This window comes from Triturus cristatus, chromosome 8 (genome assembly GCF_964204655.1).
Source record: "Triturus cristatus chromosome 8, aTriCri1.1, whole genome shotgun sequence".
NCBI classification, from domain to species: Eukaryota; Metazoa; Chordata; class Amphibia; order Caudata; family Salamandridae; genus Triturus; species Triturus cristatus.
In genome coordinates, this window is record NC_140591.1 from 14,807,828 (window position 1) to 14,834,929 (window position 27,102).

The following is a 27,102-nucleotide window of genomic DNA, read 5'->3' on the forward strand; positions in this document are numbered from 1 at the left end:
GGCAACAGGGGCTTGCAAATATACCCTTAGTCTGACAAGGCGCTGCCGTCTCCCCCAGCACTGAGGTGTTTCAAAAGGGCTATTTATATTGAGAACAGGACCCCCTGCTTTCCTGAAAGGTTCCTAGAGCAGGGCAAATCTATCATTTACGGAGAAGTATCCCCGGCGTCCTTGCTTTTTACTACCAAGCATGCTCTTAGGTCTCCCATTCACACATCAATGCACGGCCCCACAGGTTATGTTTTATATTCAATAGTTCTCATTTTATTTTCACAAACAATACCAGTTCTTTACTTTAATCCATAATCTCATAATAGACATGTTTTGTTTTCAGCAACACAAGCACATAATCTGAAAAATATCAATGCAGGTCAGAATGGGAAGCAAGAATATTCACCTTAAAAGCCTATTATTCAATACATCACACATTGGTATTCCATGCATCCAAACAATTCCACATACATGCACCCACATACTAAAGCATATCTTCATAGTCACAAAAACACTGGTCTTGAGTCATTACAGATATTCCAATCGTAATTCAAAGAGTTAAACACGTTACCCTTTAGTTCTCTCTTGACCCATTTGGTCACTTGTACAATAAACGTGTCCCGGCACAATTTTCATTGTCACACATTATTGTGGCTTAGATTCAATCTTTTCAACACAGGTTTCGGCGAACAGTGCCTTCTTCAGGAACGCCACGCTTCAAGACCCCACTTTGGTTCCCATGACCATCACAAAGGGCGATCTATCCCAACCCCTCAACTCGGTATGGAGGTCAGCAACACGCCCCTGAAATACCCCATAGAGAGGCCAACAACGGTCCGAGCTGTGTCATTGGTCAGATAGGGTGAAAAACCCTCCAGGTTTTTTTTACGAGGGATCAAACACCCTCCAAACCATGCGGCGTAGTAAAAAACCCATTCACTCGGTTTGCTTCCTAAACTTGCAGCAACGCAGTCTCCTTCTGGCCTCAAACAGTGCCTTTGCTGGCATAAAAAGCGCAATACATAGGGGACTGTGCCTGCTGGGTCGTAACTGCTTGAATCAGGACTTTATCAAAAACAATCAGCGTGCTACGCATATAATACAAAAGCAAACTCTGGGTGCACAAGAACGACCATGCCAACATCTTCTGGGACGAATTGCTCTCTGTCTGCAAAAGCAGCAACTCCAAAAAATGCTGGTGAACAATCAACAACCTAAAAAAAGGTGATACAGCTGCCAACAAGTCCGACATCCCTGAAGACGCCTGGCCTCATATATGCACTCATCGCAGGCCACAGACGGGCATTCAGTCCTCAGTCGTGGCAGTTCAACAACAAGCCCAAACTACAACACCCACGGTTTGCACTGAGTCTCAAATAGAGCACATTATCTACAAAAGCAGGGCTGATGGAGCACCTGGCCCCAACAGCCTTCCCCAGGCGCTGTTCAAAGCAAACCCGTCCACATGGACACAAATGCTAACACTGGTCTAAAACCACGACAGGTCAGAACCCAGACTCACAGCGAGGGGCCAGCGTACATCCTACATCTAAAGGAGGAGACCCTTCAAACCCGCCCACATGGACACAAATGCTATCACTGGTCTACAGCCAGGACAGGTCAGATCCCAGACTCAGGGCGAGGGTCCATTGCATATCCTACATCTAAAGGCAGCGACCCTTCAAACCCGTCCACATGGACACAAATGCTAACACTGGTCTACAACCACGACAGGTCAGATCCCAAACTCACAGCGAGGGGCCAGAGTACATCCTACATCTAAAGGCAGCGACCCTTCAAACCCGCCCACATGGACACAAATGCTAACACTGGTCTACAACCACGACAGGTCAGATCCCAAACTCACAGCGAGGGGCCAGCGTACATCCTACATCTAAAGGCAGCGACCCTTCAAACCCGTCCACATGGACACAAATGCTAACACTGGTCTACAACCAGGACAGATCCCAGACTCACAGCGAGGGGCCATTGCACATCCTACATCTAAAGTCAGCGACCCTTCAAACCCGTCCACATGGACACAAATGCTAACACTGGTCTACAACCACGACAGGTCAGATCCCAAACTCACAGCGAGGGGCCAGCGTACATCCTACATCTAAAGGCAGCGACCCTTCAAACCCATCCACATGGACACAAATGCTAACACTGGTCTACAACCAGGACAGATCCCAGACTCACAGCGAGGGGCCATTGCACATCCTACATCTAAAGTCAGCGACCCTTCAAACCCGTCCACATGGACACAAACGCTAACACTGATCTAAAACCACGACAGGTCAGATCCCAGACTCACAGCGAGGGGCCATTGCATATCCTACATCTAAAGGCAGCGACCCTTCAAACCCGTCCACATGGACACAAATGCTAACACAGATCTACAACCACGACAGGTCAGATCCCAGACTCACAGCGAGGGGCCATTGCACATCCTACATCTAAAGGCAGCGACCCTTCAAACCCGTCCACATGGACACAAATGCTAACACTGGTCTACAACCACGACAGGTCAGATCCCAGACTCACAACGAGGGGCCATGGCGCATCTTACATCTAAAGGCGGAGACCCTTCAACCCCGGACACTGTCATCAAATCTCTTTGTTAGACAAAAACGCAAAGTTCTATGGGGGCCTCCTTCTAGAGGACCTTGAGACCTGGGCATCCAAGAATAACATCGCACCAATAAACCAGACAGGAGTAAGACAAGGAATGGGCACCAACACCAACCCAATGACTGTTTCTCTTATGATCGATAAAATTAACCAAACAGAGCCCTCTTCTACCTCTGCTTCATAGACCTTAAGGCGGCCTTTGATTCGGTGCCCAGATCGCTTCTAGGGACAAAGCTAGAGGCACTTGGATGCCACAGCACCTGCTGAAAGCAGTCATGTAGTGGCGCTCGAACACAGGGACGCGTATAAAGGTGAGGGGTGGGAGTATCGGCTCCAGAAAAATTCCAACCAACACCGGTCTGAAGCAGGGGTGTGTCCTTGCCCCTCCTTTTCAAACTCTTTTTGGTTGTCCTGCCAACCTCTCTAAACGACATCACGGCTCATCCCCCCAAAATCGGTGGACAGCATCTGAGGTGCTTGTTCTACGCAGGCGACGGACTCCTTATGAGCTGGGAAGAACATAGGCCTCAACGTTTGCTAAACACCCTCCAAACATACACAGTCAAAGACCATCAAGTGGTGAATTTACAAAAGACCAAAACAATGATTATAGGGAACCTAATCAAAAAGGCGGGAGAATGTTCTTAAAACGGAAGCAATATTTCCAAAGTTAACACCTACATGTATTTAGGTGTCTCAATAGACAGCCACTGCCCATTCCTGCCCCAAAAGAAATACAACCGGGACAGGGCAGGAGCTCTCAGAACGCTTTTGTAAAACTGGCAAAGGGCATTTCTGGCCCTCATTGAGGCCACTCACAGAAGTAATCGGGCACGACTGATGCCCACCTATCCTATGGCTCTGAAGCCCTGTGTGGCAGGGAACTGCAGCTTCTTGATAGTCGGGTTTTAAGCACCTATAGGCAGCCTTTAGATTATCACACAGTGCATCACCGGCCCAAATATGGCTGGAGTTCGGGCTTTCCAGCCAAACTGTCACGCGCCATGGTGCATGTAAACTCTTCTATGAACTGCGCTGCTCAAAGCCTGAAACCCTAAAGCAGCTTCTATGGTGAGAAATCCAGAACCAAGGACCATCATCTCCGGCCCGCGCCCCTCTGGATCAGCCAATCACAACACTACAACAGGGGCCCTCTGGCCCTCAGCATCCTTTTCAACCCTGAGAGCTGTAACCTACAACAGGGGCGGCTCTAGGCTTATGGTGGCCCTGTGCAGGGAGCGTATGTAGGGGGCCCCGGAAGAGGGGGTCCGGGCGGGGCGGAGCTCAGGAAGGTGTTTTAATAAAACGTCCAGAAAAGGCGTTAGATGACCAGTACCTGCGGCTGCTCCTACCCTTCCGAATTCGTCTCAGAACGATAACATTTAGGAGGAGGAGGAGGAGGAGGGCATTATGACACACGACGTGAGGGACTGGCACAGACGGCTGCAGGGCCATGACAGGACCTGTGTCCTCTGGATACGCGGGCAGCGATGTAGTAAATAAGGGTTCGTTTTCACCCAGGCACACCAGGAAAACTGCAAAAGAAACAAATTTCCGCAACCTCAGCATGTGACGCACTACTCATGTTTACCTACTGTTTACCAAAAACCTATCATGCTTCCCTTTCTTCCCTTCTTCACCTAAAATGTTTTTTTTCTTTGTATTAAAGAAATTGTAAGACTCACTGAGACACACCTTCCTACCACAGTTTGGCAATGTGTGACAGCTAGATGGCACCGCACGCGTCATAACGTTCCGAGTCCGACCACCAGAAAGAATGCAGACTGATGACACACACCACGCCGCAAGCGGGAAGCAGTTTGAGGAGGTTGAGTCTGCGCAGATCACTCTATCCCCACAGAGACAGAAACACTAATAGGCAGCGTTACTGACCCAAAAAGAAAGACAAAATGACAGACAGCACTGACACATCCAGAAAAATACAGGGAGTAAAGGAACCCTGCATTCAGAGACACACATGCCTGTTGCCCGCTTCATCCGCCTGGAAGGCAGATGTCTCACCTGCATCCAGTCACCGCTGTCACGAGTGGACAGACAGATGGACGTGGTCCGGTATGCGGCCCTCAGGCCGATAAGAGCTTGTGACAGGGCTCGGCCGGACGCGGAGGCTCTCAGATCTCGCGGACGCCACCAGCTCAGCAGTAAAAGGCTTCGTCCCAAGCCGCGGACAGACAATAGAAGACCAGACAGACAGACAGAGCAAGATGGCGGCGTCCGCGAGCGCGCCGCGCGATCATTGCGGGGGAGGTGCGAATCAGGAACGAGGAACACAGGTGCGGGAAGGGGGGGTGACAGTCAGGGTGTTTGCAAGTTAGTGGAAGCCGGAGGCCGGCAAATACCTGCCAGGGGCCGCCACGAATATGTATTGTAACCAGTGGTCGAAGTGGGGAAAAAAAAGTAGGGGAACTGTGGGCGGAGAATCAGAGGGCGGGAATAACCTGAGGATTGGATCAGTGGGCGGAGTTAGAGGTGTGGCCAGGATTGGTAAAACATCCCAATCTTTAGTATTTGTTTGGCATTTCACTGACCATTTACAGCTTATTATGTTATGTAATTCAACCAATGGATACACATGATTATTTAACGATTAATATGAGTTATTGACATTAAAATAAATTCACAAAGTGGGATATGTTTCTAATCACAGAATGTCCCAAATATGCTTAAAAGTGGAAGAACAAGCCATTTGTTTCTGAGCCATGGATTTTCTGTTGTCAGCAATATACACAGAGACAATCAATTTTACGTGTGTAAATCGCTGTATGGGAAATGTTACATCAGACAAAGGACTACAAGGTGTAGGAGTCACATGACAACCATATTAGTAGGCAGTATAGTTTAATAGTGATTGATCTGGAGAAACACAAACTCAGAATTTAAAACTTAATACCATGATTGGAGGTTCCCTTTAATAATCATTATTGATTTCTATCCAAATGAACACTTTTTGCAACATTAGGATAATCAAAGGCTTAGGGAAAAAAACCCATAAAGCTCTAGTTTATACCTTGCAGTTTGTGTGCGGCTCTAAGATGAAAGTTAATAGCTCACTGTTCCTTGTTAGGATTTTAACTTATAAACTGCAAGTAGCAAAAGGATCTCACTGTCAAAAGCAGTAACCCATTAACCTATTTACAATATGTGCACTTTGAGATGGGCATGGTACATGTTCTTAGCAGCAGGCACATTAACCCTCTGCGCTATCTTTCCGTGAGTCAAAACTTCCACTAGACAAAACTCCGATCTCGCTCTAGTAAGACGTTTATTCACCAGAGTTATCATGACATTTTTATCATTGCCGAAAATTGCTGTAGGCCAGGAAGGAGGCAGCAAGTGCTTTTAAAACCATAATATACAACGCCCCCACTCAAAGTCAGCACCCGTTGCGGTCACACCGGTCGCACCACCCTGCAGCCAGCTCTTCTCAGGGGTCCTGTGACCTCACTGATGCTCTAGGGTCTGCTTCTTCTTAGGCCTGCCAGCAAGACTGGAGGTGAACTTCAGTATGGATTGTGGTGGGCAAGCCTTCAAGGTGAACCCACACGCCACTGCTAGGGTCCACCTGCTGGTGTTAAGACACCAGAGCTTTTCCGGATTTGCAGGGTCTTCTAAGGTCTAGCGTGGGAATGTGCTCCCTCAGGAGAGTGGTCTGGGGGACTGCTCATGAAGGCTGAACCTGGTTCCTCAGTTCTAAATTCGGCAGCTCTGCCCCCAGTGCTACATCCGCTCCCTCACTGAACACCATACTGCCCCACTGAGAGAAATTCACACTGCCTTCAACTACAATCCAATTTGACCTGCTATAAACAACTGGATGCGACTCAATTCAAATTAAGCACTGGCAAGAGCAATATGCTCCCTAAAGGAAAAAGTAACAACATCCTGGAAAAAGCAAACACTCATTGGGAATGAAAGATTAAATAAAGCTTGTGAAATGTAAGCAGGAACAACATGGTGAACTTAACGCTTTTACACTCACTATTCAGAAATCAGTGAGTGCTTCTGCCTGAAAACTACAGGGCCCAGAAAGGACCCATTTCAATGTCCACTGCTTATATGCTTACAAAACGTAAGCAGTATGGTTTAAAAAGACCACATTTGTGAACACAAAGCCGCCGTACACATTTTGTTTTCCAATCCACCCATCAACCAGGTATCGCAGTACCTCCAGGTTTGGCGCACTTCCCCAGGTGGGGGGGAAGGAGGGGGGGGACACAGCGCTTCACTGGCAAACTGAGTAAAGTGACGCTAATGTTTTTGGGGTTTGAATAAAACCGATCTGGGCACTTTAAGAACATTCCGTCTCGCTTTATTTATTGATTTTTCATATTTTGAACCTTTTATTTCCGTGGCTGCACTTTGGAATAGAAAAATGTCAAAACGGCATTTCCAGCAAAAGTGTTTTTCTTTTTTGCATCCATTTCACGGGGGAACAAATGAACGACAGGAAGAAAGAGTCGGATTCCGATTCCTCGTGGCGGCCCCTGGGGTTTGGCGGCCCTGTGCAGGTGCACAGCTTGCACATGCCTAAGGCATGTTTCTCCCGCTTGAGTAGATGTTCTACTCGGGCGGCAGCTTCCTCAACGCGAGCAGCAGGTTTCTCAACGGGACCAGAAGTGACCTGCTGCAACCACCCGCGTTTAGAAATCTCACTGGGAGAAGGTCTAGTGTGTGATATTTCTCACTTGTGCTCGCCAACCTAATGTTGGCGAGCCACGTGAGAGGAAAAACTCTGCTCTGCGCCACTTCTCGGAGTTTTCCGGAACTCCGTGCTCCGCACGCTTTGGGCAAAACTCTTCTAACTCTGCCGGCGGAGCGGAATTCACCACCCACCCCTAACTAACATCTAACAGTGCTCAGCTTCTGTTCCAGAAGCCCATTCTGTAGCGCCAGGAAGCCTTCAAGGGTAAGGTTAACCTTAATAAGCCACCTCCAAATACGAATGAAACACATACATTCACTCATACATACATTCATAAGGCACATTTGCAAGTCCTGTCTGCTCTCGAGAGCAGCTGCATTTCAGAGAGGCAGAGTTTGGACTGTTCTTTCACGCTCGGTGCCTCGTGCTCTTTCTCTTGCACCAGCACGTGACAGAAACCTCCAATCAAGGAATGTTCACCACTGATGACTTGTCACGTAAACAACGTATCAGGATGTCCGGCTTTCAACAGGAGACTCGTCCGTCTTCAAGGAAATATTTATCATCTGAAAAAAAAACCAGACATTTTACCACATAAAAAGGTGAACAAGCTTTTGCACACTTCTTGATTTTTATTTTTACAAGTGGTGCCACAGGCACTAGTTTCAATCATTTTTTTCTCCACAATTCTACCAGTTTTTGAGATATGTCAATAAAATATTTAAATGTCTGTTTAATAGGCGTAGCATCCCAAACACAACTATTGCACAGAGTTTACAACTGATAGTAGAGATGAGGTTTGCATCAGTGCGCGTTGATAAATGATGAGATGTTGAAAAGCAAGCTAAAACATGCATTTTACAGCCTGGCATAATTGTTACCAGTGCTTAATTTGAGCCGATGGTTTCCGGTGCTTGGTACCTGCACTTCATTGTCAACACTGGTGCTTGTGACAGTCTGCCACAAGGTGTCGCTGTCTGGCTCATTTACAGATGACCACAACAACAGGTGATTATTAATTCAATATACATTACTAATGACTATTACCTGACTCCCAAGCCTTTCTTATAGCTTTGGGGGCCTGAAATAGTCCGACCTGTCACACTTGACGCAGTGTGATGGTTAGTGGTTGCGTTGTTACTATCATTGGCAGCAAGTTTAACTTCAGTGTGCAAACAGATAAGCTTTAGCACATAAAACATGTCTAACCTTCAGTCTGAATGGATGCTTGTAATACAAAGAGTACACACACGGTGGCGCGATTGCTCCATGTATGTGGAATTGTCAGCGTTAGTTTATGTCACGAAAAAGCTGTACCGTAAAGTAAACGGCAGAATGTATAACCATGGGGCATATTAACAAGGGCCGGCGATAAATATCCCAAAGCGCCCTTAGCGCTTGCATATTTATCGCCGGCTATCGCTGGAATTTATCGCCTGGTTAGCGCGTTATTAACAACGCGCATCGCCGAGGCAATAAAAATTCCAGAGATAGTGTGGATATTGCCGTTTTCCATGGTGGAAAACGGCGATATCCTAGATGATAGGGCCTGTGGTCTTAGCCACACAATCCACCCCCCATGTTAAGTATGCCTTAGTCATCAATCTAACAGACGTTAAATTCCTGCGTTAAGGCACACTTAACGCGATTTTAAAAATCGCTAACCCTCCTTGTTAATATCGCGAAGCTGCCTTCGCGATATTTTCCCTGGTTGGTTTCACAGCCACACCTACTTTGCATCTCATTAGCGATGCAAAGTTAGGCGTGCTGGAAACGGGCGCTAAGTCAGCAAAACACGTGATAGCGTGTCTTTGCTGATAAGGTGATGAAATTATCACCGCTTTTCGCCCAAAACGGACGCAAAAGCGGCGATAACTTCATATCGCCGCCTTGTAAATATGCCTTCATGTAACTATCTCTGAGCCGCTGTGCTCCACTTGGATAATGCATGACATGAGCAGTAGGCAAGTGAAGCAGTTTGTAGCCAGACACTAACAAGCATTTACAATGCAATGGTCTCGGCATTGGTAAAGTTAGAGCTATTGGCATTGCTCATGACATTATTTTTGTTTATGTTTTCGTTTTTAAAACATTTAAAGAAACAGCATTGTCATGAGCAATGCCAATAGCTTGGAAATCCATGGCTATCCGCCCCTCTTCTCCCCTGTTCTCCATTGGCTGGCCTCTTGAATGCTGGCCAGCCATTGGAGAAGAGGTGCCGTCACTCCGATCAGACCCCGTCCTGGACGCTGCGTTTCTCCGAGGCATTTCTGCTCTGCCTCGGAGAAAGGCAGTGGTGTGCCTTTTGCTCTGCCTTATCTAACCCCTCAGCGGTTGTCTCAGCCATTTGTTATACGTGTTCTACACTCATTTAGAAAATGTTCGAAATTAACACCGGAACACGCGCCCCCTCCAGGGAAAAGAGTGAAAGGGCGATGTTTTCCCGTTTGTCCGTTGCTCCACCATGGACTTTGGTTTTCTTGCTATATCAACTCTTCTTTCTATCAGTTTTAATCTTCTACAGTGATTTTTTGCGGACACAAACGGAAATATACAGCCCGACGCCAAAGCACCAAAACTCCCAATTGGTGATGCGCGCCCGATCACAGGTAAATGCGGGAGAGAACGGGGTTGTTGAGCAGGGCCGGGCTGGCTTGCCCGGGCATCGGGCGTTTCCTGAAGCAAAAGTGCTTCCCAGTTAACCTCCCCCATGACCCTCCAGCTGTTCCGACATAATTGCCAGGCCTACTTTGGGGTTCCAGTTCGGTCCTGTTGTTGAGTATCCGACCCACGGCTTTAAGTGGGATAAAAAAAAATGGGTGGGGGTGGGGGGCGGTGTTGCGCGGGGTCTATACGACTTGTATTTTGCTGTCTCTTTTGTCATTGCATCCAGGCATAATGATACAGCAAGTAACATGATACCTACAACAAGTACCGACTATTGGCTTTGTCAATCGTTGTTAGTTGCATAAGATAAATTAGCAGTAACTGTGGCTTGTATAGAATATTGAAAAAGCATCCACTTGCAGCCCTAGTGACACCACGACAATGTTACTGCTCCTGAGTTTCAAAAAGAGACAACAATATAATCATGCAGTGGCTGAACTGAAAGATTAAGAAATATATCCCAAATTATATATAACAGTCGGTAGACGCATGCCTCTACAGTGTTCTCTTATATTTTGAAACCAGAATTGTTCAAGTTCGTATCCTTTCAAAGTTCCCTTTTCAAACAATCATTATCAACGCCAAGTCTGGCCCTGGCACGGTAGTGCGTTTTTTGTTTAGTATTAATAAAATTTGACACTTCAGAGAGCAGTTTCAGCAGAGAGGACAAAGAAGGAATGGGCATGGAATCCAAATACAGAAACTGAAACTTCTCTATCAAGGGGAAACATCACTGCCAAAGTTCAGAGCTTGTGAAAAAGCGACCAGCGAAATCACTTGCTAGTTAATGTTGGGGGGGGGGGGGGGCTAAGCAAAAATTTGGGGGGGGGGGCTGAATCTTTAAACAGTAGGCAGAGTGGCGCTGATTTCGGGGGTGGGGGGGCTGAATCTAGGCAGAGTGGAGCTGCGGGGGTTCTTACAAGGGGTGAACCAACAGCGAGGCCTCATTAACATGCAAATGGTCTTTTTAAAGACCTGTGAAGTGCTCAGGCGCGGTTTATTGTGTAGTGGAGTATTGAATAACTCACTGAGCCATATGGCTTGATTTAAGCAGTTTTAAAGCATCCGAGGGGAAGGGGTGCTGGAAACGAGCTTCTTGAGCACAAAGGTCAGTCTGTGCTGCATTTGTTGGTAATTGTGTTCTGTTTCCATTGTTAAGTAGAGGGTTGCACAGGCATTTCCAGTTGTAGGGTGACCCTTACAGACAGCGAGCAGGAGATGTGGGGGAGGGGAATTCCATCAGGTCCGAGACTCTGCACTCCTGTTTCAGCGCCTAGTAGACCCGCTGGCACTGCGTGTGTTTATTTTCAAGCCACTACAATATAACTGTCCTTGGAGCTAATGTCTGCCTCCTAACAAGAGCATTAGCCTTTCAGTGCACGCGTCCAACCACTGTCCAGACTCCGGCCCATGCTCACCTCACCGACCACCACCCACAGTGACTCATCTCTAAACAGCCTGAGACGTAAACAAACATATATCAGCAGACCTCTTCCTGTCACCCACTAGCCAGGGACAGTAGGGGTCCGGGCGCCTAGATTCCGAAAGCGCCACGGAACTTCCAAGCTGTAGTAAGCGCTATTCACATGCACATAACTTAGGAATGTAGGGAGGGGGGGGCGGGGCAGACAAGGTAGAGCCAGACGAGAAGTGATAAGTGGAATATGTTGTGAGGTTTAATGCAATGCGTCAATTTACTCCATGTCAGGCTGTATATGGCAACAAAATGCTGCTTAAGTGGCTTCATACTGTATTGCAGGGTGTTGTGTTTGAATCCCAGAAACCTCTGGCGACCAGCGGCAACATGTGATCCTCGACGTTTATTTGTTTAATTCTAAATTTAGCTCCGGGTGACTATAGGGCTGATGCAGCGTTGAGGCTGTTTGTTGCTGGTGATAGCACGGGCATCCTTCTCAAGGCATCGAGATGTGATCAGACGTCACTCATGGGAGAGAGGCGAGGAGGAGGGAGGGAGGCAGAGAGGCAGAGGCGGAGGGACTGGGGGAGAGAGGGCGCTGGGCATAGCAATGCTGAGGGAGATCGGGTCCAGCTGAGACTGCAGAGGAAGAGGCTGAGGAGGGGGCGGCGGGGGAGACAGTGAAAGGGCGAGAGAAGAGGCAGAGCTGAAGCCTGCCGGTAAAAAAAACGCAAGAAAACACAAAATTCTGAACGGAAATTCATATCTTTACCGGACTTGTGAAAACTGTGCTGTACTATATCCTGAATCACACAGACGCCCTTTTTGAGCTAAGCTTGAACTGTTAGTCAATAGTTGCCATGAGAGTCTAGGAAACTGGATACATTCACTTTCTGTTGCAGCTGGGAGTCAAGTACCCACGTTAGCAGGGAGCATGCGCAGCTTACAGACTCAGCCGATTGTCCTTGCAACTTGGAATGTTAGAGCAGAGCAATTAAGTTCATATTTTAAAACTTTCTACCGAAAGAATGCCTGAAGTAGTAGCAATGCTCGCATGCCGAATGCCGGGCCAATGAATCAGCAATGCAAGGTTCGACAAATAAAAATAAAAGATTTCCGGTCTATGCATCTGATGCCCTTGTTAAGGGCCGACGCCCAGCATATAGGAGAAAGCGCCCCTGACACAGACCCTGTTAAGAACCACAGTGGGGCCCACGCAGCAACCCTTCCTGGTCTTGTCATCCCTTCTATCCCCCAGAGACCTTCTGCGGTCAATCTCAGCTGACCCCGGGCGTGACGAAGCCTCTCCTACTAAATGGACTGTGTAAAGTTAAAGCATATCAAACGGCCACATGCCAGAGTTTAAGAGACGAGCGTATATCAGGCAGAGCTCGGAGCTGCCAGGAGGCAGATCAAAAACAAACAAATTTAAAAATATAAAGCAATATGTTATAGCAAAAGAAAACAAGGCAGAGCAAAAGGCTTTCTCAAACGTGAGGCCCTCTTTTGATCTAAAAGAAACTTTTTTATAATGTCACATGAAACACAAAAACATTTGCCTGCAAAATGTCTGTAATGGACTCTCACACATTAACCGCATTAAACATAAGTTAAAGGGCGACCAGCGAAGGGTGTGTTGATGTTTTGTTAGAGCTGAAAGTACATAAGAAAAAAAAGGTTTTACTAAAAATATAAACCGTATTGAAAACAATGTGTGTAGGAATCATTGAAGGTCATCAGAGCACAGCACAGATCAGCACAGCTCGAACCCCACCAACAGTACAGCACAGATCAGCACAGCTCTAACACCACCAACAGTACAGCACAGATCAGCACAGCTCTAACCCCACCAACACAGCACAGATCAGCACAGCTCTAACCCCACCAACACAGCACAGATCAGCACAGCTCGAACCCCACCAACACAGCACAGATCAGCACAGCTCTAACCCCACCAACACAGCACAGATCAGCACAGCTCGAACCCCACCAACAGTGCACCACAGATCAGCACAGCTCTTACCCCACCAACAGTACAGCACACATCAGCACAGCTCGATCCCCACCAACAGCGCACCACAGATCAGCACAGCTCTAACCCCACCAACACAGCACAGATCAGCACAGCTCTAACCCCACCAACAGTACAGCACAGATCAGCACAGCTCTAACACCACCAACAGTACAGCACAGATCAGCACAGCTCTAACCCCACCAACACAGCACAGATCAGCACAGCTCTAACCCCACCAACACAGCACAGATCAGCACAGCTCGAACCCCACCAACACAGCACAGATCAGCACAGCTCTAACCCCACCAACACAGCACAGATCAGCACAGCTCGAACCCCACCAACACAGCACAGATCAGCACAGCTCTAACCCCACCAACACAGCACAGATCAGCACAGCTCTAACCCCACCAACACAGCACAGATCAGCACAGCTCTAACCCCACCAACACAGCACAGATCAGCACAGCTCTAACCCCACCAACACAGCACAGATCAGCACAGCTCTAACCCCACCAACAGTGCACCACAGATCAGCACAGCTCTTACCCCACCAACAGTACATCACAGATCAGCACAGCTCTAACCCCACCAACACAGCACAGATCAGCACAGCTCTAACCCCATCAACACAGCACAGATCAGCACAGCTCGAACCCCACCAACAGTCCACCACAGATCAGCACAGCTCTAACACCACCAACAGTACAGCACAGATCAGCACAGCTCTAACCCCACCAACACAGCACAGATCAGCACAGCTCTAACCCCACCAACAGTACAGCACAGATCAGCACAGCTCTAACACCACCAACAGTACAGCACAGATCAGCACAGCTCTAACCCCACCAACACAGCACAGATCAGCACAGCTCTAACCCCACCAACACAGCACAGATCAGCACAGCTCGAACCCCACCAACACAGCACAGATCAGCACAGCTCTAACCCCACCAACACAGCACAGATCAGCACAGCTCGAACCCCACCAACAGTGCACCACAGATCAGCACAGCTCTTACCCCACCAACAGTACAGCACACATCAGCACAGCTCGATCCCCACCAACAGCGCACCACAGATCAGCACAGCTCTAACCCCACCAACACAGCACAGATCAGCACAGCTCTAACCCCACCAACACAGCACAGATCAGCACAGCTCTAACCCCATCAACACAGCACAGATCAGCACAGCTCGAACCCCACCAACAGTACACCACAGATCAGCACAGCTCTAACACCACCAACAGTACAGCACAGATCAGCACAGCTCTAACCCCACCAACACAGCACAGATCAGCACAGCTCTAACCCCACCAACAGTACAGCACAGATCAGCACAGCTCTAACACCACCAACAGTACAGCACAGATCAGCACAGCTCTAACCCCACCAACACAGCACAGATCAGCACAGCTCTAACCCCACCAACACAGCACAGATCAGCACAGCTCTAACCCCACCAACACAGCACAGATCAGCACAGCTCTAACCCCACCAACACAGCACAGATCAGCACAGCTCTAACCCCACCAACACAGCACAGATCAGCACAGCTCTAACCCCACCAACACAGCACAGATCAGCACAGCTCTAACCCCACCAACAGTGCACCACAGATCAGCACAGCTCTTACCCCACCAACAGTACATCACAGATCAGCACAGCTCTAACCCCACCAACACAGCACAGATCAGCACAGCTCTAACCCCATCAACACAGCACAGATCAGCACAGCTCGAACCCCACCAACAGTGCACCACAGATCAGCACAGCTCTAACACCACCAACAGTACAGCACAGATCAGCACAGCTCTAACCCCACCAACACAGCACAGATCAGCACAGCTCTAACCCCACCAACAGTACAGCACAGATCAGCACAGCTCTAACACCACCAACAGTACAGCACAGATCAGCACAGCTCTAACCCCACCAACACAGCACAGATCAGCACAGCTCTAACCCCACCAACACAGCACAGATCAGCACAGCTCTAACCCCACCAACACAGCACAGATCAGCACAGCTCTAACCCCACCAACACAGCACAGATCAGCACAGCTCTAACCCCACCAACAGTGCACCACAGATCAGCACAGCTCTTACCCCACCAACAGTACATCACAGATCAGCACAGCTCTAACCCCACCAACACAGCACAGATCAGCACAGCTCTAACCCCATCAACACAGCACAGATCAGCACAGCTCGAACCCCACCAACAGTGCACCACAGATCAGCACAGCTCTAACACCACCAACAGTACAGCACAGATCAGCACAGCTCTAACCCCACCAACACAGCACAGATCAGCACAGCTCTAACCCCACCAACAGTACAGCACAGATCAGCACAGCTCTAACACCACCAACAGTACAGCACAGATCAGCACAGCTCTAACCCCACCAACACAGCACAGATCAGCACAGCTCTAACCCCACCAACACAGCACAGATCAGCACAGCTCTAACCCCACCAACACAGCACAGATCAGCACAGCTCTAACCCCACCAACACAGCACAGATCAGCACAGCTCTAACCCCACCAACAGTGCACCACAGATCAGCACAGCTCTTACCCCACCAACAGTACATCACAGATCAGCACAGCTCTAACCCCACCAACACAGCACAGATCAGCACAGCTCTAACCCCATCAACACAGCACAGATCAGCACAGCTCTAACATCACCAACACAGCACAGATCAGCACAGCTCTAACCCCACCAACAGTACAGCACAGTTCAGCACAGCTCTAACATCACCAACACAGCACAGATCAGCACAGCTCTAACCCCACCAACAGTGCACCACAGATCAGCACAGCTCTAACCCCACCAACACAGCACAGATCAGCACAGCTCTAACCCCACCAACAGTACAGCACAGATCAGCACAGCTCTAACATCACCAACACAGCACAGATCAGCACAGCTCTAACCCCACCAACAGTACAGCACAGTTCAGCACAGCTCTAACATCACCAACACAGCACAGATCAGCACAGCTCTAACCCCACCAACAGTACAGCACAGTTCAGCACAGCTCTAACATCACCAACACAGCACAGATCAGCACAGCTCTATCCCCACCAACAGTGCACCACAGATCAGCACAGCTCTAACCCCACCAACAGTACAGCACAGATCAGCACAGCTCGAACCCCACCAACAGTACAGCACAGATCAGCACAGCTCTAACCCCACCAACAGTACAGCACAGTTCAGCACAGCTCTAACCCCACCAACAGTACATCACAGTTCAGCACAGCTCTAACATCACCAACACAGCACAGATCAGCACAGCTCTAACCCCACCAACAGTACAGCACAGTTCAGCACAGCTCTAACATCACCAACACAGCACAGATCAGCACAGCTCTAACCCCACCAACAGTACAGCACAGATCAGCACAGCTCTAACCCCACCAACACAGCACAGATCAGCACAGCTCTAACCCCACCAACACAGCACAGATCAGCACAGCTCTAACCCCACCAACACAGCACAGATCAGCACAGCTCGAACCCCACCAACAGTGCACCACAGATCAGCACAGCTCTTACCCCACCAACAGTACAGCACACATCAGCACAGCTCGATCCCCACCAACAGCGCACCACAGATCAGCACAGCTCTAACCCCACCAACACAGCACAGATCAGCACAGCTCTAACCCCACCAACACAGCACAGATCAGCACAGCTCTAACCCCACCAACACAGCACAGATCAGCACAGCTCGAACCCCACCAACAGTGCACCACAGATCAGCACAGCTCTTACCCCACCAACAGTACAGCACACATCAGCACAGCTCGAACCCCACCAACACAGCACAGATCAGCACAGCTCGAACCCCACCAACACAGCACACATCAGCACAGCTCGAACCCCACCAACACAGCACAGATCAGCACAGCTCGAACCCCACCAACAGTACATCACAGATCAGCACAGCTCTAACCCCACCAACACAGCACAGATCAGCACAGCTCTAACCCCACCAACAGTACAGCACAGATCAGCACAGCTCTAACCCCACCAACACAGCACAGATCAGCACAGCTCGAACCCCACCAACACAGCACAGATCAGCACAGCTCTAACCCCACCAACACAGCACAGATCAGCACAGCTCGAACCCCACCAACAGTACATAACAGTTCAGCACAGCTCGAACCCCACCAACACAGCACAGATCAGCACAACTCTAACCCCACCAACAGTACAGCACAGATCAGCACAGCTCTAACCCCACCAACACAGCACAGATCAGCACAGCTCTAACCCCACCAACAGTACAGCACAGATCAGCACAGCTCTAACCCCACCAACAGTACATCACAGTTCAGCACAGCTCTAACCCCACCAACAGTACAGCACAGTTCAGCACAGCTCTAACCCCACCAACAGTACAGCACAGTTCAGCACAGCTCTAACCCCACCAACAGTACAGCACAGTTCAGCACAGCTCTAACCCCACCAACAGTACAGCACAGTTCAGCACAGCTCTAACCCCACCAACAGTACAGCACACATCAGCACAGCTCTACCCCCACCAACAGTACAGCACAGATCAGCACAGCTCTAACCCCAACAGTACAGCACAGATCAGCACAGCTCTAACCCCACCAACAGTACATCACAGTTCAGCACAGCTCTAACCCCACCAACAGTACAGCACACATCAGCACAGCTCTAACCCCACCAACACAGCACAGGTCAGCACAGCTCGAACCCCACCAACAGTGCACCACAGATCAGCACAGCTCTAAAACCACCAACAGTACCGCACAGATCAGCAAAGCTCTAACCCCACCAACACAGCACAGATCAGCACAGCTCTAACCCCACCAACACAGCACAGATCAGCACAGCTCGAACCCCACCAACAGTGCACCACAGATCAGCACAGCTCTAACACCACCAACAGTACATCACAGATCAGCACAGCTTTAACCCCACCAACACAGCACAGATCAGCACAGCTCTAACCCCACCAACACAGCACAGATCAGCACAGCTCGAACCCCACCAACAGTGCACCACAGATCAGCACAGCTCTAACACCACCAACAGTACAGCACAGATCAGCACAGCTCTAACACCACCAACAGTACAGCACAGATCAGCACAGCTCTAACACCACCAACAGTACAGCACAGATCAGCTCAGCTCTAACCCCACCAACAGTACAGCACAGATCAGCTCAGCTCTAACCCCACCAACAGTACAGCACAGATCAGCACAGCTCTTACCCCACCAAAAGTACAGCACACATCAGCACAGCTCTACCCCCACCAACAGTACAGCACAGATCAGCACAGCTCTAACCCCACCAACAGTACAGCACACATCAGCACAGCTCTACCCCCACCAACAGTGCACCACAGATCAGCACAGCTCTAACACCACCAACAGTACATCACAGATCAGCACAGCTCTAACCCCACCAACAGTACAGCACAGATCAGCACAGCTCTAACATCACCAACAGTACATCACAGATCAGCACAGCTCTAACCCCACCAACAGTAAATCAAAGATCAGCACAGCTCTAACCCCATCAACAGTACAGCACAGATCAGCACAGCTCTAACCCCACTAACAGGCAGCTCCTTCCCTCAACACCCCGTGTTATACTGTTGTCATGGTACCGTCACTGAGCCAATGACACTCCAGCCCAGCAGATTACAACACAGCATCCTCCTAATCCTCACACCTAGGGGGGCTGGAGACTGTGGAGAAAGCTTGTCTGGAGGCTGTGAGACTGAAGGGGGTCCTTCTGAACCATCCCTACTTCTGAGGAGTGATGACTTGAGATTGGTTCGATGCCAGGGGGCACACAGAGACACCAGAGCTTGGGTACTCACAAACGTGTACCCGGGTTGCCACAAAGTACCCTTGACCCACCAGGTAGGTCGCTCCCCCTCCGCACAGCTCCGCCTGTGTGTCCCTGCCCCAGCTGCTGCTGCTGAGGAAGTTCGAGGCCCTCATCCACCCGCAGGCTACCACCTGCGCCTCATCCCTGGTGGCCAGTGGTAGGCCGTAAGTTTGTTCATCGTCCGCCTTATTGTTTTTATTGTATTGCCTGTAATTTCATTGCTGTGTCTGTGACTGCTGTTGTCTGTCTTCCCCCGCTGCCTGTACGTGGTCCTTGCCCATTTTCTTTCCTTCTGTACCTCTCACTGCCCCCGTGTCTCTGCCCGGTTTCCTTCTGTACCCCTCGCTGCCCCCGTGTCTCTGCCTAGTTTCCTTCTGTACCTCTCACTGCCCCGTGTCTCTGCCCGGTTTCCTTCTGTACCACTCGTTGTCCCCGTGTCTCTGCCCGGTTTCCTTCTGTACCCCTCACTGCCCCCGTGTCTCTTCCCGGTATCTCCTTCTGTACCCCTCGCTGCCCCGTGTCATCTGCCCGGTTTTCCCTTCTGTTCCCCTCGCTTCCCCCGTACCTCTCTGCCCGTTTTTGCCTTTTGATTCTTAGCTGCCCTAGTATTTCTGTGCCCTTTTGGCCTTCTGTGCCACTCCTTTTTCATTGATTTTGTGCCCTTTGCCTTCTGTGCCACTCGTTTCCCCCTCGTTTTCGTGCCCTTTTTGCCTTCTGTGCCACTCGTTTTTCATTGGTTTTGTGCCCTTTGCATTCTGTGCCACTCATTTTTCATTGATTTTTGTGCCCTTTTGCCCTATTTCTGTTCCCTTTTTGCAGTCTGTTCCACTCGTTTTTCCCTCGTGTTTTGTGCCCTTTTTCCTTCTGTTCCCTCCGTCGTCCCCCGCCGCCCCCACCCCCCTGACTGCCCACTGACCATTGGCTGCCCCCGCCTCCCACCTCCCAGCTGCTCCTCCCTCCCACCTCCCCATATATGCCGGCCGCGCGCAGCGGGCCCGCCGCTAACGCGCCATAGGCGCACCTAAGGCAAGCCTGTCTGCGCCCGTTCGCGCCTGGACCGCACCCAGCACCAGAACCCCTGGCCCCCGCACCCACCACGACGACCGCCACCGCTACGATGCCAGCACACTCCACGCCTTCAACCCCGGACGGACCCACACCTGCTTCAAGGCCGCCCCGAAAGGCACACACGGTCCCTTCACCTGCAGGAACTGCAGCTACACCAGCCTCAGAACCGACGAACCACCCGCCAAGAAAGACCGCACCCACCTTTGATGCATACTACTGAACACCCGCTCCATGCGCAAACACGCTGTCGAGCTCTGGGACTTGCTCGATACAACATTCCCAGACGTCGCCTTCCTGACCGAGACCTGGTTGAACGACTCCTCCGCACCCGACATCGCCATAGCCATCCCAGACGGCTACAAGATCACCCGCAGAGACCGCACCAATGGAGTCGGAGGAGGAATCGCCATCGTCCACAAGAACAGCATCAGGGTCTTTACTAGCACTGACGATGCGCTCAGCACCGCCGAACACATGCACTTCCAGATCCACACAGACCCCAACTCCACCCTCAGAGGCACCCTCGTCTACCGACCCCCCAGACCCCACCCCGAGTTCAGCGTCTCCATCGCCGACTTCATCAGCACGCATGCCCTGACCTCCACCGACTACATCATCCTCGGAGGCCTGAACTTTCACCTTGAGAAAATCAACGACAACAACTCCACAACCCTGATCGATAACCTCGCCAACCTCGGACTAAAGCAACTCGTCACAACGCCCACCCACTCCGCCGGCCACATGCTCGACCCCGTCTTCTCCTCGAGCCCGCACGTCTCCATCAGCCACCAAGCCTCCTAGCCTCCAAGCAAGCCAGCCGGAAACTAGAGAAGAAATGGTACAGCGAACAAACTCCGGACAACCGCGCAGCACACAAGGACGCCTGCCGCAACCACCACCACCTCATCAGGGCCGCCAAGAGAACCTCATTTAAAGACCGCCTCGACAACAATGCACACAATAGCAAGGAGCTTTTCAATATCATGAAGGAACTCTCCAACCTCAGCTCCAACACCAACGACATCCTGCCGTCACAAGCCCTGTGCAACTCCCTCGCCACCTTCTTCTACCGCAAGATAGCAGACATCCACGACAGCTTCAACACCCAGACAGACCCAACAGAGAGCAACACAACAGACCCCCCGCACACCAGTGACCACTGCCCCCTGCCAACCTGGGCCAGCGTGAGCATCGATGACACCATCAAGACCATGAGCACAATCCCCTCCGGCTCTCTGTCAGATCCCTTTCCGCACCACGTCTTCAACAAAGCAAGCAGCTCCATCGCACCCCACCTACGCAACGTCATCAATCTCTCCCTCGAGACCGCAACCCTCCCAATGAGCTGGAACCATGCCGAGATCAACGCCCTACTGAAAAAACCCAAGGCTGACCCAAGAGACCTCAAGAACTTCCAGCCCGTCTCTCTGCTTCCCTTCCCGGCCAAGGTCATCAAGAAAATCGTCAACAGACAGCTAACTCGATACCTCGAAGAAAACAGAATCCTGGACCCTTCCCAGTCAGGGTTCCGCAGAAACCACAGCACCAAGACCGCCCTCATCGCCGCCACCGACGACATCAAGACCCTGCTGAACAACGGCGAGACCGCAGCACTCATTCTCCTAGACCACTCCGCCGCCTTCGACACCATCTGCCACCGCACACTACGTGCACGCCTCCACGCCGCAGGGATCTGAATCAAGGCTCTGGAATGGACCACCTCCTTCCTCTCCGGCAGAACCCAGAGCGTCCGTCTCCCCCCATTCCGGTCTGAAGCCTCCGAAATCATCTGCGGCGTACCCAAGGGATCCTCCCTCAGCCCGACTCTGTTCAGCATTTACATGGCCCCGCTCGCACACGTCGCCCGACAGCACGACTTCAACATAATCTCCTACGCCGACGACACTCAACTGATCCTCTCCCTCACCAAGGCCCCATCACTGCCAAAGCCAACCTCCACGAAGGAATGAAGGCCGTCGCCGACTGGATGAAGACCAGCCATCTGAAGCTGAACTCAGACAAGACGGAGGACCTCATCCTCGGCTCCAACCCTTCAGCCTGGGACGACTCCTGGTGGCCGACGGCACTGGGAGCAGCCCCGACACCCACCGACCACGCACGCAACCTGGGAATCATCGTCGACTCAACGCTCTCAATGACCAAGCAGGTCAATGCCGTCTCCTCCTCCTGCTTCAACACCCTCCGCATGCTCCGCAAGATCTACAGATGGATCCCGACAGATACAAGAAAGACAGGTACTCAGGCCCTCGTCAGCAGCAGACTCGACTACGGAAACGCCCTCTATGCGGGAGCCCCGACCAAGCTCATCAAATGACTATAACGCATCCAAAACGCCTCGGCACGACTGATCCTCGACGTACCATGCCACGGCCACATCACCCCCCACCTGAGGGACCCGCACTGGCTCCCCGTCAGCAAGAGGATATCCTTCAAGCTCCTCATCCACTCACACAAGGCACTCCACAAGACCGGCCCAGCCTACCTCAACAGACGGCTCTCCTTCTACATCTCCAACCGCCAGCTATGCTCCGCCGACCTATCACTCGCCACCGTCCCGCGCAACCGAAGAACAACCACCAGCGGGAGATCCTTCTCCCACCTCACCGCCAAGACATGGAACACCCTCCCACTGAGCCTACGACAGACCCAAGACCTGCTGACCTTCAGGAGGATGCTCAAGACCTGTCTGTTCGATCAGTAACACCCCCCCCCCCAGCGCCTTGAGACCCTCGCGGGTATGTAGTGCGCTTTACAAATGACCGATTGATTGATTGAAAGTAAAGTCTGTGGTGTGACTGAGGGCTGCATTGATGGGGTGGGGCATGGGGGGTGTAAAATGGGTGTAGGGGTAACAAAGTATTTATTATGTGTGGGAAATGAGTCGTGGAAGTATTTTGAGGGTTTCATTCCATACTGCCCTCTAAATTAAGCCCTTAGTCTCTATAGGAATCATACACTTGGCAGTACTGTGTAATGCTGTATCTGAGTCACTGTCCCTCTTCTGAATATAGAGCAGAAGAGGGACAGTGCCTTCTCTGCTTGCTATCAATACCCCAGCTGAGTCATGTGTACAAATGAAGTAACTTGATTATTCAATTAGAATAAAATAGAAATTGCACAATGCGAAACCAGAAAACCTGGTATCAATCCTGACTTCCCTCTTGACAATTGACAATTGTTTTATTTCACTTTGCCTCCATTTTCTTCATTATGACATATAAGTGCACCTTGAAATACATGAGTACAGGATGTTCACTGTATTAAACCTTCGTAAGAGTGTGATATCATAAACTATAATGTTGGTCAGGTATATTAACATTTCAGGCCACCCAGCAGTGGCGGCTCCTCTGCTAAGGCGAAGGAGCATCGCCCCACTGCTTTTAGCAGTGCAAAAAACAAAAAATACAATTATATTAACACGCTGTTATTATCATTTTATTTTTCCGTGCTGAGGCAGTTCAGCGGGCGGGGCTAGGCTGCTAATAGAGCAGGGGGAGGAGTGGTTGGGACACTTTCTAAACATGCATGATGGTTCGGTCGGCCGTCTGGGGCTGGCCAAACAGTCATGCGCACTTTGCATGTCCACCAGGCTGTAATACAGCCTGGCTGTAGAACATGCACAGGTTCAAAGTTCCCATCTGAGCGTCGAACTACAGTGCTCAGTCATGGTGTCAGCAGTGTTGTGATTGGCTTAGGGGAGCATGTGGGCTTCCTGCTTCTGTCCCGGGACTCGTCTGAAGGGAAGCAGAAGAGGGATTTGGAAGGCCAAAGGGGTAAGTGATTTTTTTCCAACACAACGCCCCGCCTCCCCTGGCACCCCCGATCAGTGCCAGCAGGCACTGCCATCCAGAGGGGGCAGAGTGGTTCAGAGGGGTCCACATAACAATTGCATTGCCTCTTCATTGACTATTGACATTGGTGTTAGGGTGTGACGAGGCACAAATGTTTGAAAACTATCACTTTAAAAAAAACTTCTCAATGCATTGATGGTGTCTGATGTACTAAGGTGAAACGCTTCTGTACGTTAATGAAAAACATTTATTTTAATTTTGGAGAGACTCTATTATATTGTTACACATTTGTTGCACGTTGTCTTTAAAAATGAAGGTGTTCCTAAAGTTAAATGTTGCAGAACACTTTCTTTGTTTCTTTTCTTCTGTGTCAGTTAACCTGTATAGATGCTTAACCATTTACTTGACATCGTACTGAATGTTTGTGCTCCGTCAACTCATCAGCAGTCCAGTGCTGCTGGTCACCAGGGGCCGCATGTGACGGTCAGAAGGGCCGCAGGCGGCCCCCGGGCTGTACGTTGACTATCACTGCACTAGAGTGAGTCTACATAGTGGAAGTATGTCGGACACCACTGGTGGGAGGGGCGGTGGGGTAGAGATAGGCCCTTGGGCTTCAACTGTAGGGTTGAGGCCGTTTACCACTGATGTCCTACTATGGCTTTGCAAACTGGACCAAGTTTAACCCTTTCCACGCTTCCCTCTCAAGGCTCGAGCTCTGGACTCTCATTCTACCAACAGATCCCGTAAAGGGAATGTCCAGCCCAGTACTTATCTTTGCAAGAAAGAGCACACTTTAATTACACATTTGTCCTAAATACCACACACTGCAATACTCATATATAAGTAAGTTCCTCTGGGCGCTATCTGGTATAGACGCTACACTCACGGCGCTCCCTTTCTGTCCCCTTCATAGGTCTGTCCAGTGGTTGTGGGTCCCCCTCTCTCGTGGGGTCAGGAATAGGGTGATCTAGTCTCGGTCCAATCACCCACAGTTTACAGGCGCTCTCAGTCTGAAGTTTACTCTTTTGTGGGCTGGAAGAGTTCTCTCAGAGTCTTTTCAGGACTCCCTCACTCTCCGGCAGTGCTCCAATGCACTTGAAGAGCTGCGGGCACCAGCAGCCTTCAGAGCAGGGCTGCATTCAGCGGTGCCCGCCTGGCCTTTCTTCTCGGTTGCAGCGACTGGATAGAGCGGCTCATTCACTTCCCTGGTGATTGGCCACCCTAAAGTAGACGTGGTCCCAGCTGCACTGTACCTGGGTGGAATCAGCACTTGAGGCCCGCAGCCTGAGTGGCTATACAGTAGGTGTAAACCCTGATTAGACATTCAGCCAGTGGCGGCTAGCACAGATAAATGTGGTGAGGCGGTGAGGTGGGGCGGGGGCGGGACAGGGTGGTGTGGGGGTAGAGGAACTCGACATATGACGTGATAGTGAAAAGTAAATAAATACATGAATAAAACCACTTACCTTGGGCTCTCCACATCTCCTACCGGCGAGGCAGCAAGTGGTTTCAGTTATTTATTTATTTACTTGTCACTATCCTGTCGTATGTCAAATTCCATTACCCCTCACCCCATCCCTCCTTACTGCCCCACAGCGTTACTTGTGCAAGCCGCGACTGCATTCAGCCCTTCGGCAGCTGTTGCCCCACACAAGCTTTCAGTGCATTGGTAGATGCAGCCTGGTGTGGCCGTTCAGCAATTCAGCAGATACAACCCCACACGACCCTTCAGCACTTCAGCAGAGGCAGCCCCACACAGGCCTTCAGCACATCAGCAGATGCAGCCCCACACAGGCCTTCAGCACATCAGCAGATGCAGCCCCACACGGGCCTTCAGCACATCAGCAGATGCAGCCCCACACGGGCCTTTAGCACATCAACAGATGCAGCCCCACATTACAGGCCTTCGGCAGATCAGAAGATGCAGCCCCACACAGACCTTCGGCACGTCAGCAGAGGCAGCCCCACACAGGCCTTCGGCACATCAGCAGATGCAGCCCCACACAGGCCTTCAGCAAATCTAAAGATGCAGCCCCACACGGGCCTTCAGCACATGAAGCCCCACAAAGGCCTTCAGCACATCAGCAGATGCAGCCCCACACGGGCCTTCAGCAGATCAGCAGATCAGCAGATGCAGCCCCACAATGCAGGCCTTCGGCACATCAGAAGATACAGCCCCACATGGCAGGCCTTCGACACATCAGCAGATGCAGCCCCATATGGCAGGCTTTCGGCACATCAGCAGATGCAGCCCCACACGGGCCTTCAGCACATCAGCAGATGCAACACCACATGCAGGCCTTCAGCACATCAGAAGATGCAGCCCCACATGGCAGGCCTTCGGCACATCAGCAGATGCAGCCCCACACAGGCCTTCAGCACATCAGCAGATGCAGCCCCACATGGACCTTCAGCACATCAGTAGATGCAGCCCCACACGGGCCTTCAGCACATCAGCAGATGCAGCTCCTCACAGGCCTTCAGCACATCAAATGATGCAGCCCCACACGGGCCTTCAGCACATCAAGCCCCACACAGGCCTTCAGCACATCAGCACATGCAGCCTCACACGGGCTTTCAGCACATCAGCAGATGCAGCCCCACACGGGCCTTCAGCACATCAGAAGATGCAGCCCCACACAGGCTTTCGGCACATCAGCAGATGCAGCCCCACACGGGCCTTCAGCACATCAGCAGATGCAGCCCCACACGGGCCTTCGGCACATCAGCAGATGCAGCCCCACATGGGCCTTCGGCACATCAGCAGATACAGCCCCACACGGACCTTCAGCCCATCAGCAGATGCAGCCCCACATGGGCCTTTAGCACATCAGCAGATGCAGCCCCACATGCCAGGCCTTCGGCAGATCAGAAGATGCAGCCCCACACAGACCTTTGGCATGTCAGCAGAGGCAGCCCCACACAGGCCTTCGGCACATCAGCAG

At 50.8% G+C, this 27,102-nt stretch overlaps 1 protein-coding gene across 1 annotated transcript in view; it reads right to left on the reverse strand.

Annotated features, from left to right (window-relative positions):
- Nucleotides 1-236: 236 nt before the first annotated feature.
- The window catches only part of LOC146799842 (pregnancy-specific beta-1-glycoprotein 7-like), a 400,772-nt gene continuing 373,906 nt past the window's right edge, over nucleotides 237-27,102 (reverse strand). Inside the window, exon 8 of the mRNA XM_085620734.1 lies at nucleotides 237-7,854. Within this exon, the coding sequence (XP_085476860.1) occupies nucleotides 7,851-7,854 (4 nt within the window). The 3' untranslated portion in view covers nucleotides 237-7,850. The remainder of the gene's footprint in view (nucleotides 7,855-27,102) is intronic.